Source organism: Schistosoma mansoni, chromosome W, assembly GCF_000237925.1.
Source record: "Schistosoma mansoni strain Puerto Rico chromosome W, complete genome".
Lineage (NCBI taxonomy): Eukaryota > Metazoa > Platyhelminthes > Trematoda > Strigeidida > Schistosomatidae > Schistosoma > Schistosoma mansoni.
In genome coordinates this window covers 23666696-23682494 of record NC_031502.1, presented here as the reverse complement: position 1 = coordinate 23682494, position 15799 = coordinate 23666696, and the positions used below count along the sequence as shown (strand labels likewise).

General features: G+C 34.2%; 2 protein-coding genes across 2 annotated transcripts; both read left to right on the top strand.

Annotated features, from left to right (window-relative positions):
• Positions 1–179: 179 nt before the first annotated feature.
• Smp_204120 (uncharacterized protein) lies at positions 180–3905 on the top strand (the record flags this gene model as incomplete). Its single annotated transcript, XM_018789038.1, has 1 exon — positions 180–3905. One exon carries the CDS (start codon positions 180–182, stop codon positions 3903–3905), a length of 3726 nt encoding a protein of 1241 aa, XP_018654521.1.
• A 4820-nt stretch (positions 3906–8725) lies between these two features.
• Positions 8726–10329, top strand: Smp_131170 (hypothetical protein; the record flags this gene model as incomplete). The annotated part of the gene is made up of 2 exons (XM_018789037.1): positions 8726–8797; positions 10180–10329. The coding sequence occupies 2 exons, from the start codon at positions 8726–8728 to the stop codon at positions 10327–10329; spliced, it is 222 nt and encodes a 73-aa protein (XP_018654520.1).
• Positions 10330–15799: the final 5470 nt, after the last annotated feature.

Below are 15799 nucleotides of genomic sequence, written 5' to 3'. Positions count from 1 at the left end.
AACATCGTTCTGGAAAACACTAATTACCAAGTGGATAGGGTTTAGAGTCAGAACTATTCTATTTCTTCACTTATTTCTATCTAACTTGAACTTTAATAATGAAAGTTTTTGAATATCTTCAATATAAATGCTATTACTGTTCAGTCTGTATGGCATTCATACATAGTCCTGTTTCATAAATGTCAACAGTGTTTTCTGAGAATCCACTTAGTGATAATGACATTGTAGAATCTGGTCATTCACCTATTGAAGAGGCTGATTTCACTCAGCAATCAACATCTCCACCGTTAGAAGATAAAACAATACAACAATCAACTCCTCCTTGTTCATCATCGCCAACACTACAACCAATAACAACAATACTAACTGACACACAAGCAGAAACTCAAGAACCGGAAGAAACTCAACCTATTCAACCAGAGTTTACTGAGATAATAACAGATAAAAATAAATTAAAGCAGTGTGTTGAGTTAAACTCCCCAACTAATATTGTATTGAAAGAATCCAGTCCAGATAGAGAAAACGGTGGTAACAATATGACGAATCAAGATGACAGAGGAAATATATCACCTAACTGGATACCTGAGCAACACTTTAATGTTTATACATGTTCTACTACGACACCGAGTTCACAATCGGTTTTACGGCTAAAGCAATATTACACGAGTTTAGGAGAGTCAACAAAGCCTTATGAAACTAAGATTACTGAAGCGAACAATAATAATGGAAATAATCGTAATGGAAGGTCGTTTCGCAAATTAAGACGTAATACATTCGACAGATCATCACACCGATCAAGCTCAAAAAATAATGGTGAACAATCCGATCACATAGAAAACGTCAGTTCATTTAAAGATGGAAAAGTAAATACATCTGTAGAAGAAATGTGCAAATTATTTGAATCTGGTCGCTTTACCGATCATAATAAAAAACAAACAGTAGCTGAAACGGTAGTAGCATCAAAAGAACAAAATGAAAAATCTAATGATTTAAATCATTCTAAATCATTTAAACTGATCAAATCACTTCCTGAGAATACCTTAGAATTTCATTCGCGTCCGCCAAAGTTTCGGACTCCTAGTCCCAAACCTTTTAACCTACCAACACCACCTCCACTACCTCTACCACCAGCCATGGAATTTGTCAACAAATCTTATGAGATTACTAGTGCTACTAACAATAATATAAGTAGTTCAAATAAGGTAAGGAATAAAATGAAATGTAAAAATAGAAACTATTCATCCTGTTGGAGTCAACCTGCTAAGCCAATATTATCAATGAGTTTACCATATCGTTCGCGATCTTTGGCGATTGACAGAAAATCAGATCTAAGTCATGGTAACAGAGGAGGTTCGTTATCTCGTTATCGTGCTTGCACAATTACTCAGCGATCACTATCACCATTACCCAATACATTATCCTTTAAGGATGATCAGACTGATAAGACAGCTAAAAGTAATTTTTCAAAATCTTCAGATTTAAAATGTTGGAGATCCAATAATTTTATTGACACTAATACTAAGAATACAGAGTTTGAAAAACAGCAGTCTAATCACTCCGCAGTCCATTGTAATGCCTGTAATGTAAAGCCTGACCAAATTGTCTGTATGAATCCTTCGTCTACCGACGGTGTGTATGTTAGATCAGCTGTAGTCTATGAGCGTGTAAATGGAAAACCTATCTCGAGGGAGCCAAAAAACTTCATTACGACGTATGTAGTATCTAAGTGGCCAAGTCCAAGTCAAGCAACTGTTCAGGCTACTAATTTATGGGTTGCAGAACAGTCTCTGCAAGAATATAACCAGAGGTTGTCTACACCTTACAGAACACAAGGGTTATCAAAACTCAATACCACAGCTCAACCTAGCGAGTCGAAAGAAATCCAGTTATATCATAGTAGTCCAGTCGATAATCTAGCTAAATTAAAAAAAAGTACTATACAGCAAAAAGATCGGAGTGTGGTAGTTCAGCCAAGAATTAAATTTGATCAGCGCGATCATACACGTATATTTACTCATACTAGGAATAGATCTTTATCTCCACAACCGTTACCCACTCCACCTTCAACTGAATTACACCCACATATATTACGTTGTACTAGTGGTCTGTGCAGTCCATCCCATCAAAGTCGTATATCTCAGCCTTTCGTGGATAAATCCAATAATCCAGATAAAGTGCGACGATCAACATATCACAGACCTTATTTAAGTCGTTCGTGGTCAGTAAAATCATTATCCCCACCACCACCTTTCCGAAGTCAGTGGCTTAGTTCTATGGGTACATCAAGAAGCAGACAGAAAATATTTGATAAATCTCACAGTTTAACACGTGATCGGTGTCTCAGAACCAACGCAGAATCATTTTGTAAACATCACAGAGGTTGGGAACCAAACCGAGTAATAAATTGCACCAGACATAGAAGTTGCATTGATTCATACCGCAGGGAAAGCGCAAGACGTTTACGAAACTATGAAAAGAAAGAATGGATAAAACGAGCAGAAGAAATCAGTGAAGATAGACAAAAATACCATGAACTTAGAGGAAGTTGGTCTCCACCAGTTATGCGAAGTCCACCAAGTGCAACACCAAATAATATGGAAGAACGTACGGAAAAGGAAATTCAGAGATACATAAGACAGCACTCCCCTCCAGCTCGGTCCCCTCGTGTCGCAATTCCCAGGTGTTCATCGTATTATCCACAAGAATATGTGAAATCGTTAGACAAAGGCATACAATGTGACAGTGTTGAAGCAGGAGAATGTGCATGTCAAGCAATAGATAAGTTTGCGGGCGACTGTATAGACACTACCCCAATCGCGGAAGATTTTGATAAAAAACGTGCGTATTTTGAAGAGTTGATCAAATTAAATAGAAATTTAGCTCAATGTTCATTTTGTTCTGACTGTTATCACTGTTCACCTGGACAAACACCAAAGCTTAGCGCATATTCAAGCTGGGATTCTGAAATCAATAATTTGAACAGTCAGAATAATTTATTCATAAAACGAGATTTCCACTCTAAAGACCAGCCAAGTCACTATCAATATCATCGTCACCAACAGGAGAATCACTACGGAAAAAATCATGAACGACATATTAACCATTTTCAAAAGCTTAACAAAAATTCATCTTATAACTGTCATGAATACAACCATGATCCGTATCCTGGTACGAAATACCATTATAACATTTACAGTACCAATAATAATAATCACCACTTTACTCTCGGTGAACCTCAACAGTATGCTTCCAATACATATTTACCCTTCGAAAATCCGGCCTTTTTAGATCATGATACGAATTATTCCCATTTAGATAAAACTTTAATGGACCAGCCCTCCGTTAACTCAATAAAACATGACTACTACGCAAAGGCTATTAATGCTATGCCTAAAGTTGCACCAAACCCACCTACATACAGTAATAATAACGATAATAGTAACTTTTACAACTATCAAGAACCCTATGAATCATTTGTCAGATATCGAAATATTTCTCCATTACGTATAGAACTAGAAGATTCACCAAACCCCACAACACCATATAATAATCAGTTTACGACTCAGCGCCCCTACAAGATTCGGAAAACAATTCATTCACCACCGTGCAGATTTGCCACTCACACAGTAAATGAAAATGACATTTTATCAAATTACCAAGAACATCAAAAACAACGAGGTGAATCTTTAGAAAGTTTACATTGTGAGCAGAATGATTATGTAGACGATCAGCCAAAATTTTATGGCAGGGTAAAACAGATTGTTCAAGCACTAGATAAACAAGCTGCAGAATACAATTCACGTATTGACTCAGTTGAGTCAATAGCCAGTCCTGATAGACACCAACCATTAAGACGCAGCCACAGTGATCGTTTCTCTTACCTTATGCCAAGAACATCATGGTAACCCGAAAAACTGGGACAATTTTTTGTTGTTGCCATAAAGTAGAATAACGCTCTTACACCTTGTACGCTAATTTTCAAGAATGTTTGAATTAACCTCAAATAAGAACATATATTTTCCTCTGCATACTATATTGTTATTCTTATTCAACTTTTAATGTTCTCTGACTTAATGATATTTTAGGATGACAAAGCTAAATAATCATTCAGGAATTCTATGACTGTTAACATTGATTTGACGTTAATTGTTTAGTGTTTACTATTAATTATATTTTTATTAGTTTTAATTAATCAACGATTGAAAAGTTATTCAGTGATATTTTGTGTTATATAACTGAGAATAATCTAATTGGAACCTAAATCGAAATAGTCTATTAATAAACAATAACCAACCTTTAAGCTATGGAGAAAGCGCTGCTAATTTTAATATGCATTTAATAGTGATTAAATATGTTGACTACTTTTCTTTATTCATTTTTTGTTTGCTTTACTGATAAAAGTCTTTCTAGTTATTGCCTTTGTTTTTCTTAAAAGAAGCAAAACTTTGATAGGAAAATGAGAATCAAGAATATAGACGTAGAACTGTGCATCAAACTGTTATATCAGCTTCCGAAATTAACTACCAAATTGGTCATAAACTAAATTTTAACTTAGGCACAAGACGTATTCCAGCACCAATGAGTCTTCTTCTTTCATATATGTAAACTAAAATATCTGTATTTACTAAAGATTTAGTCTACCAGCTTAAGCCTAAAATCAACGGTAGGTATTGTATAGTTTATAGATTAGATTCAATACCAGTGCCTGGTCTCCATTCACTATCATGTTGAGAAAAGTAATAGTTGAATACAATCATAGAATATTTCCAAGTCAGTTAACGTCATCTGTAAAAGCATCTTTCCGAGCCAATATGTTATGATAGATTTGCAGTTTACGTAGAAATCAAATAAAAATGACTTTAAATAGAAGTTTACCAAATATTAAGTGTACATTTAACTCACTTTTTCTAGTTTAAATTGTCTTTTATGCTAGGCTTCATCAGCTTTCCTAGACTGTCACAACAGAAATTTGCTGTATTTTCCCTAGTTAAATTTAAAATGGCTAGGTATGAATAAATAATTATTCACTATTTTTAACAACTGAAATATAGGTAGTGTGCTTTCCTGGCAGTTTTCAAAAGATTCAAGAATTCAATTTTTTGAAAATCCCAATTAGAACGTTCTCCGACAGCCTCATCGTTTTCTGTTTCCAATGAATTGCTACAATTTATGGTATAATACTTAATTGCTTTCATCTGGTAAGCTTAATCATCTGGACTTTAATGTTGGCAGTAAGCTCATACTGATACTGTGAATTATCATGAAATGCTTCTTAACCAGGTTTTTATAAATGATATCTATCATTTACAAAATGCACAATATTTGTCAGTTGTGGAGAATATCAGTTCTGGTTTATTGGTTTATTCGAAATTACATTTTGAAACTCGGATTTGTGATGCGAGTCTGTAAATCAGGCAGTAAAATTAACCTTTTAACATCACTTTAATAGCATTAATCTACACGGACTATCTCTCTGCGAAATATTACAAAAGCACCAGGAGATGATATTTGAAGGTAAAATTTAAATCCAATTCATAATTTGTGGTTTCTGCATAAGTATACGTTTAAGAATTGAATTATAAGGAATATAGTCTCCCAAGCTAACAATGTTAATGAACATGGTGAATCAGATTTGTTAATGACATAATTTAGTTTGAAATTCCCTAACAAAATCCAAAATCCTTCCATATACTAGGGATCAAATCTTTTAATATAAATCTTCTATCTATATGTGAAAAAAAAATTATAATTGAAATAGTCTCAGCGATTGAAATCTAAATAATTCCAACGTTTCGTCCAGCTAACTTGTCTGGACTTCTTCAGGGAAATAATCAAAATCAAAATCATCAAAGAAATATATAGTGTTTTTTAACAATCATATCAAAATCTCTCAACGATGTGAATTAAAGGAGACTGGATAAATTGTGTGTGTGTGTGTATGTGTGTATGTATGTGTAAGATGAGTTATTAATGAATGATATTCAGTGTTGATATGTTTTTATGTGAAGTAAAAATAAGAATAAAAGTGCAAAAATGAAGGTTGAAAAGTTTTTTCGGAATCATCGAAATTGCAAACATAATGAGAATCATCAAGTACATAATTGTAATGCTAAACATAACTCATATTGATTTCAGTCATAATAACGATTCATGTGAAGTAAACAGGTTGAATAAAAGAAAAGGTCAAATTACTTGTTGATGAATATTTGCCAAATGGTAGCTAGCTGAATACCATCCTTTCTGTTTAGGCTGTTCTTATTCGCCCATATATACAGCGCTTCTGCTGTCAATCTTTCTTTGTGAGTGTTGAAACCTTTCTGAAGTATTTCGGCCCCTTCAAAATTAATCATGTGTCCCATTTCCAACGCATGTAACGCTATTGCAGACTTATTCTCAAGTTTCCTTAAGTCAACCAAAGTTATCGACATAGAAGAGGATGAAGTAATGGCAAGTTTTGATGTTTCTTCCTTATTTACTAACGTACCTATCAACAGAGCGTTGGATATTATTTATGCTTGTTTAGAATCTGATTTGGATTTAAATTTACGTTGCCCGTTAGATCCATCTGAGTTTATCAAATGTTTGGAACTATGTTTAAGGTCCACCTTATTCATATTTCGAGGAGATCTATATAGACAAAAAGAAGGTATAGCTATGGGTTCACCAGTTTCTCCGATTGTTGCGAATTTATTCATGCATTCACTCGAAACTAGTGCAATCGCAAGAAGTGTTTGTCCACCAAAGGTCTGGCTACGGTATGTAGATGACATTTTTGTTATCATTAAACAGGACTATTTGGAAGAATTGTTTGCAAATGTGAACAACATTTCGGAACAAATTTATCTAACGAAGGAAATAGAGTCTGTTGACCACAAACTGGCATTTCTCGACTGTATGGTTGAGTGAAGACTTAATAATAGGAAGTTGAAAATAAATGTTTTCAGAAAATCAACACATTCAGAGAGATACTTAGATTTTGATTCGGCTCATGCTTTATGTACGAAAGTCACGGTTGTTAAAAAATTGATTAACAGAAGTCTTAAGCTTGTTACAGATAAGAAAGACCAACAATATGAATTGAATAGGATTTTATCTACACTTAGGGATAACAACTACCCAAAAGAGTTTTTAAAGAAGATTGTTAGAAAGGAAAGAAAAGCTAAACTACAATGTGTACAGAAAGATTGGAAGTCCACTGTAGTCATACCATACCGTAGTGAAACGGATCTTAAACAAGCATGATACAAGAGTGTATTTTAGAACATGTGACACTATAAGATGGTCATTGGTGAAGGTTAAGGATAGGTTACCAAAGGAAGAACATCAAAATATTGTCTATGAGATCAATTGTCATGATTGTAATGCGGCTTATATTGAAGAAACATCCAGACAATTGAAGGTAAGGTTGAAGGAACACAAACAGTGTTTAAAAAACGTTCCCAAAACCTCGGTTGACTTAAAGAAACTTGAGAATAAGTCTGCAATAGCGTTACATGCGTTGGAAATGGGACACATGATTAATTTTGAAGGGGCCGAAATACTTCAGAAAGGTTTCAACACTCACAAAGAAAGATTGACAGCAGAAGCGCTGTATATATGGGCGAATAAGAACAGCCTAAACAGAAAGGATGGTATTCAGCTAGCTACCATTTGGCAAATATTCATCAACAAGTAATTTGACCTTTTCTTTTATTCAACCTGTTTACTTCACATGAATCGTTATTATGACTGAAATCAATATGAGTTATGTTTAGCATTACAATTATGTACTTGATGATTCTCATTATGTTTGCAATTTCGATGATTCCGAAAAAACTTTTCAACCTTCATTTTTGCACTTTTATTCTTATTTTTACTTCACATAAAAACATATCAACACTGAATATCATTCATTAATAACTCATCTTACACATACATACACACATACACACACACACACAATTTATCCAGTCTCCTTTAATTCACATCGTTGAGAGATTTTGATATGATTGTTAAAAAACACTATATATTTCTTTGATGATTTTGATTTTGATTATTTCCCTGAAGAAGTCCAGACAAGTTAGCTGGACGAAACGTTGGAATTATTTAGATTTCAATCGCTGAGACTATTTCAATTATAATTTTTTAACATATAACGAATTCTCTATACTCGGCGCCCAATTATTGTCAAACTATTCGTTCTAACCTTGACGAATATTCGTATAAAATATCTAGTATAGTGCTTTAAAGACTATAATACACTACACTTTACCAAATGACATAAACGTCAAACACGGTTCTCCACAGCATGAGATAAATGGGTAAACCCATCATGTTATAATAATATTGTTATTTATCAACACACCAAATAATACGAACAACTGGACTAAGTTTGTCAAGTGATGATGACACACCGAATATGCCAATCTTGGTAAATTCTAAACAGTTGTATTTGATATGTTCATTATGAATTTTTCATGCTCTATCGCCTAGGTGTAGTATACGGAATTCAACTAAGGATTTACATTCATGGATTATTCAATCGTTCATTCAAATCGGAGCTAAATCAACGGGTCACTAAAATACAACTAAATTATTTCCATTTTACCTATCTCGAACTATCAATAAGGTAATTACTTTGAGATGGATATTGCTCTGATTGATCAAAATGGTACTTAGTGAGTTAAAAGTTGATTGCTAGTACATAGTCACAAACATATTTCGTTAGTTTTAGTTACCAACTTCTATGCCGAAAAGACCGACTATCTGCGACATAAAAAAAATATTTGACGGAATATTTTCAGTCGATGAAAATGTAGTTAGTGATAAAATGAAGCAATTAAGTCAACATAATACTACTTGCACCACATTTTCAACTATCCACATCACAAAATTTGAAGACAGTTGAGAAATGTAAGTAAATACTAATAATTCAACAAAAAATGTCTTCTGTGTGATGTTTTTTTGAAGACGATAATACAACTAACGAGAGTAAAACATTATTTAAAAGTGCAATATAATAGTCTGAAAAGTTGGACACCCGAAAATAGGTTAATTTAGCTTTTTGAATTCTCATACTGTTATCTCTAAAAAATAATAAACCAGAGGAAATAATCAAATATTTAAAATTTCATATAATACGCTGCAGAAATTTTGAGGATTCCATTGATTCATTGTTTTATAAACTAAGGTGTAAGCTTTTCAACGTTAGTCTTTTCTTATTTATAATTGTATGTTAAAATAATGTGTAATATGTGCAATTCAAGATGTTCTGGTTGACCTCCAGTGATTCAGAGCTTTTAATACTGTTTTGATCTTTTCCATTGTGAACTGAGAACGTAAAGTTGGTAATCTTATATGAGAATTTTGATTATATGAACATAATCTTAGACAATATTAACAATTTTAGTAGTTAAATTCCATTAGATGAATTTACTAATTTAACCAAATCTCCACTTATTTGACTTAGGAAGTTCAGTGATCCTAAAGCAGTTTAAAATATCTCAAGGAGTTCTTACATATCTGGCATCTCATTAAACTGGTATCAAAAACCAAATAGATTTATTTTAGCAGTAGATGTGAACAGAACAACGACAATTAAAACAAATAACCAAAGAACAAGATAATGACTGAAAAATCTAGTATGTACATTCGTGACTTAATTATGGTAAACAAATACAGTCAGTCAAGAGGTGTAGGAAGGATTTGAATGTGACCAACTTGGTCTTTTCTGCTGTTACGGGTATGAGGGCTCTTATCACTTCCTGGCTGCCCAAGGTGAGGCGTGACATTTTTAGGGTCAACCTTTTCTAACCCCTTCCTTCCTTGTGAGAAGGCAGCATCGCTGCAGATGCTGGTTGTCCGAGGGAAACACCTTACTGCTGTCACACCTCTCTACAGTCAACAGTAGGACCTCGCCCTCAGACCCTGAGTTGCTGCCTTTAGCCTTACGGTTCTCCAATCAACCTGCCTGATATGGTAGAATCTACCGGAACATATGTTCCAGCCAATAAAGCTCGGTTGGGTTATCACGATAGGCATGCCCGACCACGATGTCAAGGTAGCAGCTACGGTCGAGTAAACAAATACGGTAGTGTTAAATCAGCCGACAGCTAGGGATAAAAGTTTGCATTTTATTCATTTTACAATAACATAATAGAAATAGTTGAATTTTATTTTATAAAAAATGAAGTAATCAAGGATATAGAATATACTTACAAAATTGCTCAACGGAAGATTATTTTCACTCGTGATGATTTATCACTGTCAACAGCCAGTGTATTATTGAAAGCTCTTCTCGAAAGCTATCATTTCAGTAAATTAGTTCATCTTTTAGCTGATAATGACTAGAGATCTAATATAAAAGAAAATAGACTGTTTCCCTTAGACATCATTCACTAAGCGTCTTGGGGGCCATTGTCATTTGTTGGGAGTTATCTGTCTTCTAACCACATAATAGAATGAAAACACTTGTTGTTTGAAGGAATGTCTCTTGATGATATCTTATATATTTAGATGGTGAAGCATGGAGTTAGGTTTTGGTAAAGAATTTGTACCACCAGTACTTCTCCCCAACTTTGGTCTACTTTTCTTTGTTAACAACTGATTTTAAAAAGCAGCATTGGGAATAACAATTTTAATATAGTTTAGATTCAGATATAAACATAGGCATGAAACAAAACTTCGCAATACTAAATAAACCAAGTAACATAACAGTTAACACAATGAAAACCAACATAAATGTTTACTTACCCAACAAAATATCATGTTTGGATTAGATTGTAACTTTGAAAAAGTGAAGATTTTCAATGATTTTTCTAGACTCTAGTCACCTAATTGGGCAACTGTTTAACAAAGAAAAAGATGGGTTCATGCCATTTTATATTCAATAAACAAGGGTTACTGTATTGATACTATGGATACGTGATCACATCAAATCTCAACAATTATTTATTATGTAACTAAAACAGTGTTTTTAATTTACGTGGATATCTTAGACTGATGTTCACGCTAGATAAATGTCTAATTTTCTTACAATAGTTTGATTACACAAATCGCGATCATTTGTTTACAGTTTTAGGTTACAATCAAAGTTTGAAAGTGGTCAGCTGAAATTATATAAGAATAAATTTTAAAGCATGAATTACTTGTTTCATAATATAATTGTTATTTTCAGTTGACGAACTTGATCGTAAACGGTTTACTAAGAACCTGTGAAATCGGAATGGTTTATAAGAAGCAAACCAAGAATTGATCATTCCTGTTGTACATAAATCATAAGTAGTCAAAATCTCTGTTTAATTTTTCTAATAGGCCAATAGGTTTAAACCATTTATGAGATCGGAAAACTCTACCTTGAATGAAAGTAGATAGGAATTTTTTATATTTTTAATCAAACTATTTCTTGCCAGATCCACATGTAGGTTTACGAAGAGAATGTTCTAAATGCTTTATGTGGTTAATCAGTTATAGACAAACATACAGTGAATGTTTTAAATAATTTTGTCTACTGATTAACAAATACGACTAACGTTTTATTTTGCCAATTCAGTGTAGTAGTAGTAGTTCAAGAATCAAAATTATGAATAAATATATACCCATTATGCATTGATATACTTGTCGAAAAAATGCCTCTTTCAAGTAGCTAATTAACAAAGCAGTATAGCGTCTGATACATGAGTTGTTTGCTGTATTACCACATGTCTTTCCATAGATTACTTTTTTCACTAAGATTATAGCACCAATAAATGACGTAAATCACAACTTCATAAATATTTGAACGCCACTGTGTACGTTGTAAAAGCCACTTGATACCAGCTGATTAGAAATCAAAGCAAGTGAATGAGTTGTTTGGAAACTGTGGTAGAACCGAATCTGAGAAACAAATAGAACTCTTTAAGAGAAATTTGCTGACTAGTCGGATCATTTTTATCATCACTTTTATGAAAGAGAAAGGAATTTCAGAAATGCAACTGCTGATTTAGCAAACTTTTTAACCATATGGTTCTGTGACCCATTTATTTATGAATCCCGCCAATAGGTTTATTTAAAGAGAATCGACCAAGAATGAAGAATATCTGATCCATAATGTTCCAAACGATCCACTACTGAATACCAAGATCAACAGCACAAACAGTAATTCATGTATTTTGTTTATTATTGTCATTTCTAATAATTTATGAAAGAGTAATATCAACTTTCTCATCGAAACAACTTTATATCGTAATTCGTCACGATTTATTGTGCAAAATGAAAACGCATTTCGGAATTCCTTTTGATTAGTTTAAGGATATATCATGAGTGAAGGTTCAACTTAAGCATTTAATATACTGAATCCATGTCTAATGAAGTCATTTACTGAAACAACACAAAACTATGAGCAATCGCTTTTCGGAATAGGATTATTATTTGTTTTAGACACTCTATCTCATTGTCATTTATCCCCCTTTCGTATGCCTACTACTTGAGTCTCTCTGCCTTCTGCTGACATTGATGATAAATTTAAGGTCAACTAGTAAAAGACCTTTGAAGTAATGTTTCTCAAAATATATTTTTCCATTTCTACTTGTTCCGTAAACATTCACAATATTAAAGCACTGACAGTTTTTTATTTCAAGAATCCATCTTTATGAAGTATATTGTGAAATTGTAATAAGGGTACTTATATTTGAAATAAACATTCCTAACTTTAGTAACAAGCTTTCCTCAATACAATTTTGTTCATAGATGAATTCAGAGTATTAATCTGATTATTCTGTATATTATAACTTAGATTATGTACTTATTATTCAAATAAATGATTTAGAAATTCATTATCCAGCTATTTTTTTCTTTTCCTCAGCTTTTAATTCATTTGCTGCTCTGGAACATTCGATCAGCAATTTGTGTGTGGAACTCAAGGATCGATTAGTTTGAAAGCTTTCGTCTCATTATGTGTATAAATGATTTATCAAACAGAATTAAGAAAGTGTTGTGGAGTGATTTAAATAGGCATTCGGGATTTTATAATTGAGAATATGTATATTTTATAAGCTCGTGAAGTATTCTATTTATCTTGATATATTTTATACGATATCTCTCAGTCCTGGCTGAACACTATTAAAAGTTGTTATTACAACTCGTTATACGTAGTACTAAATAGATAAAGTAAAACGAACAACTGAGTGAAATAAATTTCCATCCATGGACAACTTTATACTTTGAAAAAATCAAATAAATCTAACCTCTGTGACATTATTTATTTATTTATTTAAACACATAAATATTGGTACAAGGAAGCACCAGATAAATATGCGCCTCACAAATCTCATTCGATTTGTGTGAGGGCTGTGATACTGCCCAGGTGCCCAGACTGAAGCAGGTGGTTTTCTTAGGGGACCACACCCGGAGCCTTTGACCTAAAGGTCTAGTCCACAAGGCAGTGGAGCATCGTAAGGAGATGCATTCCCATGGTAGCCGGTGACCAACAGTTGGTTCATACGCCATTCGTTCCATCAGGATATTGGAGCCCATGTGCACCATTGGTTTGGAATCAGGGTTTTCCAACTCCCCTAGGTGGATCCTCCACATCCACCAAGCCGGTTAAGGCGCCGGACATTCGCTTTTCGTCCTCTCACTTTTGTGAACAACACCCCCGCCACGAGAAGGCAGTGAGTAGGACTTCCCTGGCAGAGGCTATATATTCGCGTGGCCATATGAGAGCATTTCGAGAGGGAGAGCAGACTCTCCCCACTCTCGGCCGTACCAGGGCATTTGGGGGCCTGTGACATAATGTTGAATTATTGATCATAAAACACTTAAGCACTAATTAGGTATAGGAAAATGAAGATGAAATCAAAACGATATCCCTTGCAAACTCATTATTCTAGTGAATATAAGAGAGGGAACTGAGCTTTACAGTTTTACTCAGTAGGGAAATTAGTCATGATAATGTGGTCATCACTAGTCAGTGAACTATGTGGAGGACTAAGTTACATACATCAAATAATGTCAGTCTAAGAATAGTGGACTAATTCACTGGTAAAAGACAAACAGATAAGATTTGATGTGAAGGAAACAGAAGTTTGTATTAACATAAATTAAAATAAGCAAAGGTGGAACTAAACAATTATTTTGTGAGGTCTGATATTTCCGTTACAAGCGTTACATCATCAAACTGTTTCTGTCACACAATTCCATTTTACGTACGTGACTGACGACTCAAATATTTGATATGTAGTGTAACTAACTAAGGAGTTTAATTTAAAAGATCTACACTTGTATATTATGGGTTTATTAGATACAGAAAATCTCCGTTGCTGTGTAGCTTTCAGCAAACTTGTAACTTATATGTAACAATTTCTCTTGGTGCTTCCAATAAACTTAAGATATTTTGAAATGATTGAGAGCACTCGTAGCTCAGGTGGTTGCTTTAGAGCGTGTTGAGTTCTCTAAACTAGATAGCTTTATATGAAGTATGTTCTGAAAATGTTGCCCAAAACGATGATGAAAGTTCCTTAGTTAAATCATCTAGCTCAGATAACGCAACAACCCGAAAAAAACTTCAAAATATTTTAACACTTTTGTTAAGTTAGTTCTCCGAAGCACAACATCACGGTGGTATAAAGATACTTTGTGATTGTATTACTTAACGCCTGATAAACACATGAGAACGTATAGACGGGAAAGGCTGCTGGTTACGAATAAATCAGATTTCTTATCGAAGGTAATTTTGGACGCTTAAGTCAGTTTTTTAGGTAATTTGTCTAAGGGAATACTGATCGATCGTTTAGAACACCAAACTTAACATTCATGGACCATTAATCAAGTTAACAAAGCTTTGATAATAATAAGTATCCTCAGTTGTTCCGCACATTTAGACCTAAACTAATGGTAAGTTAATACGTTCTCCTCGCTAATTCAATGTTTAAGCTTCCATTAGTTTAAAATTCATCAGCTGCTAATTTCATTTTCAACCAATGAATGCTCTACTTGTCAGGGCAACAATTTATCTAGGTACATGGAATGATCGTACAATGTGGGAGACCGGAAGAGTCTTCCAAATTGCTGCAGAAATGAGGAAATACAACCTGGAGGTGCTTGGGATCAGTGCAACACATTGAAAGCAGGTTGGACAACAACAACTATCTTCAGGGGAGCTTCTGTTATACTCCGGTCATGAAGAAGAAAATGCCCCACATACACAAGGAATTGCATTGATGCTGCCCAAACAACCACAAAAAGCACTTATGGGATGGGAATCTCATCGACTAAGGATCATCTAAGTCTCCTTCAAAACAAAGAAAGAAGGCAATACAATGAACGTCATCTAATGATATGCACCTACCAAAGACTACAATGAAGACGTTAAAGACCAATTCTACGATAGGCTGCAGTCAATCGTCGAGAAGTGCCCAACAAAGGACCTGGCCATTCTGATCGGAGATTTAAATACCAAGGTTGGAATGGATAACACCGGATATGAAGACATCATGAAACGACGTGGTTTAAGGGAAAGGAACGAAAATGGTGAGAGATTTGAAAACCTATGTGCCTTCAATAAACTGGTCGTAGGCGGCACTATATTCCCACATAAACGCATACACAAAGCCACATGCATTTCACCTTATCACACTACGCCGACCCAAATCGATCATATCTGCATCAATAAACAGTTCAGAAGGACGATGAAGGGTGAGAGAACCAGAAGAGGAGCTGAGATAGCATCAGATCTCCACTTGCCGGTCGGCAAGATGAAATTAAAACTCAAGAAGCACTGGACAACGAGGCGGACAACACCACAAACGTTTAATACGGCCTTTCTTAGAGATAATGACAGGCT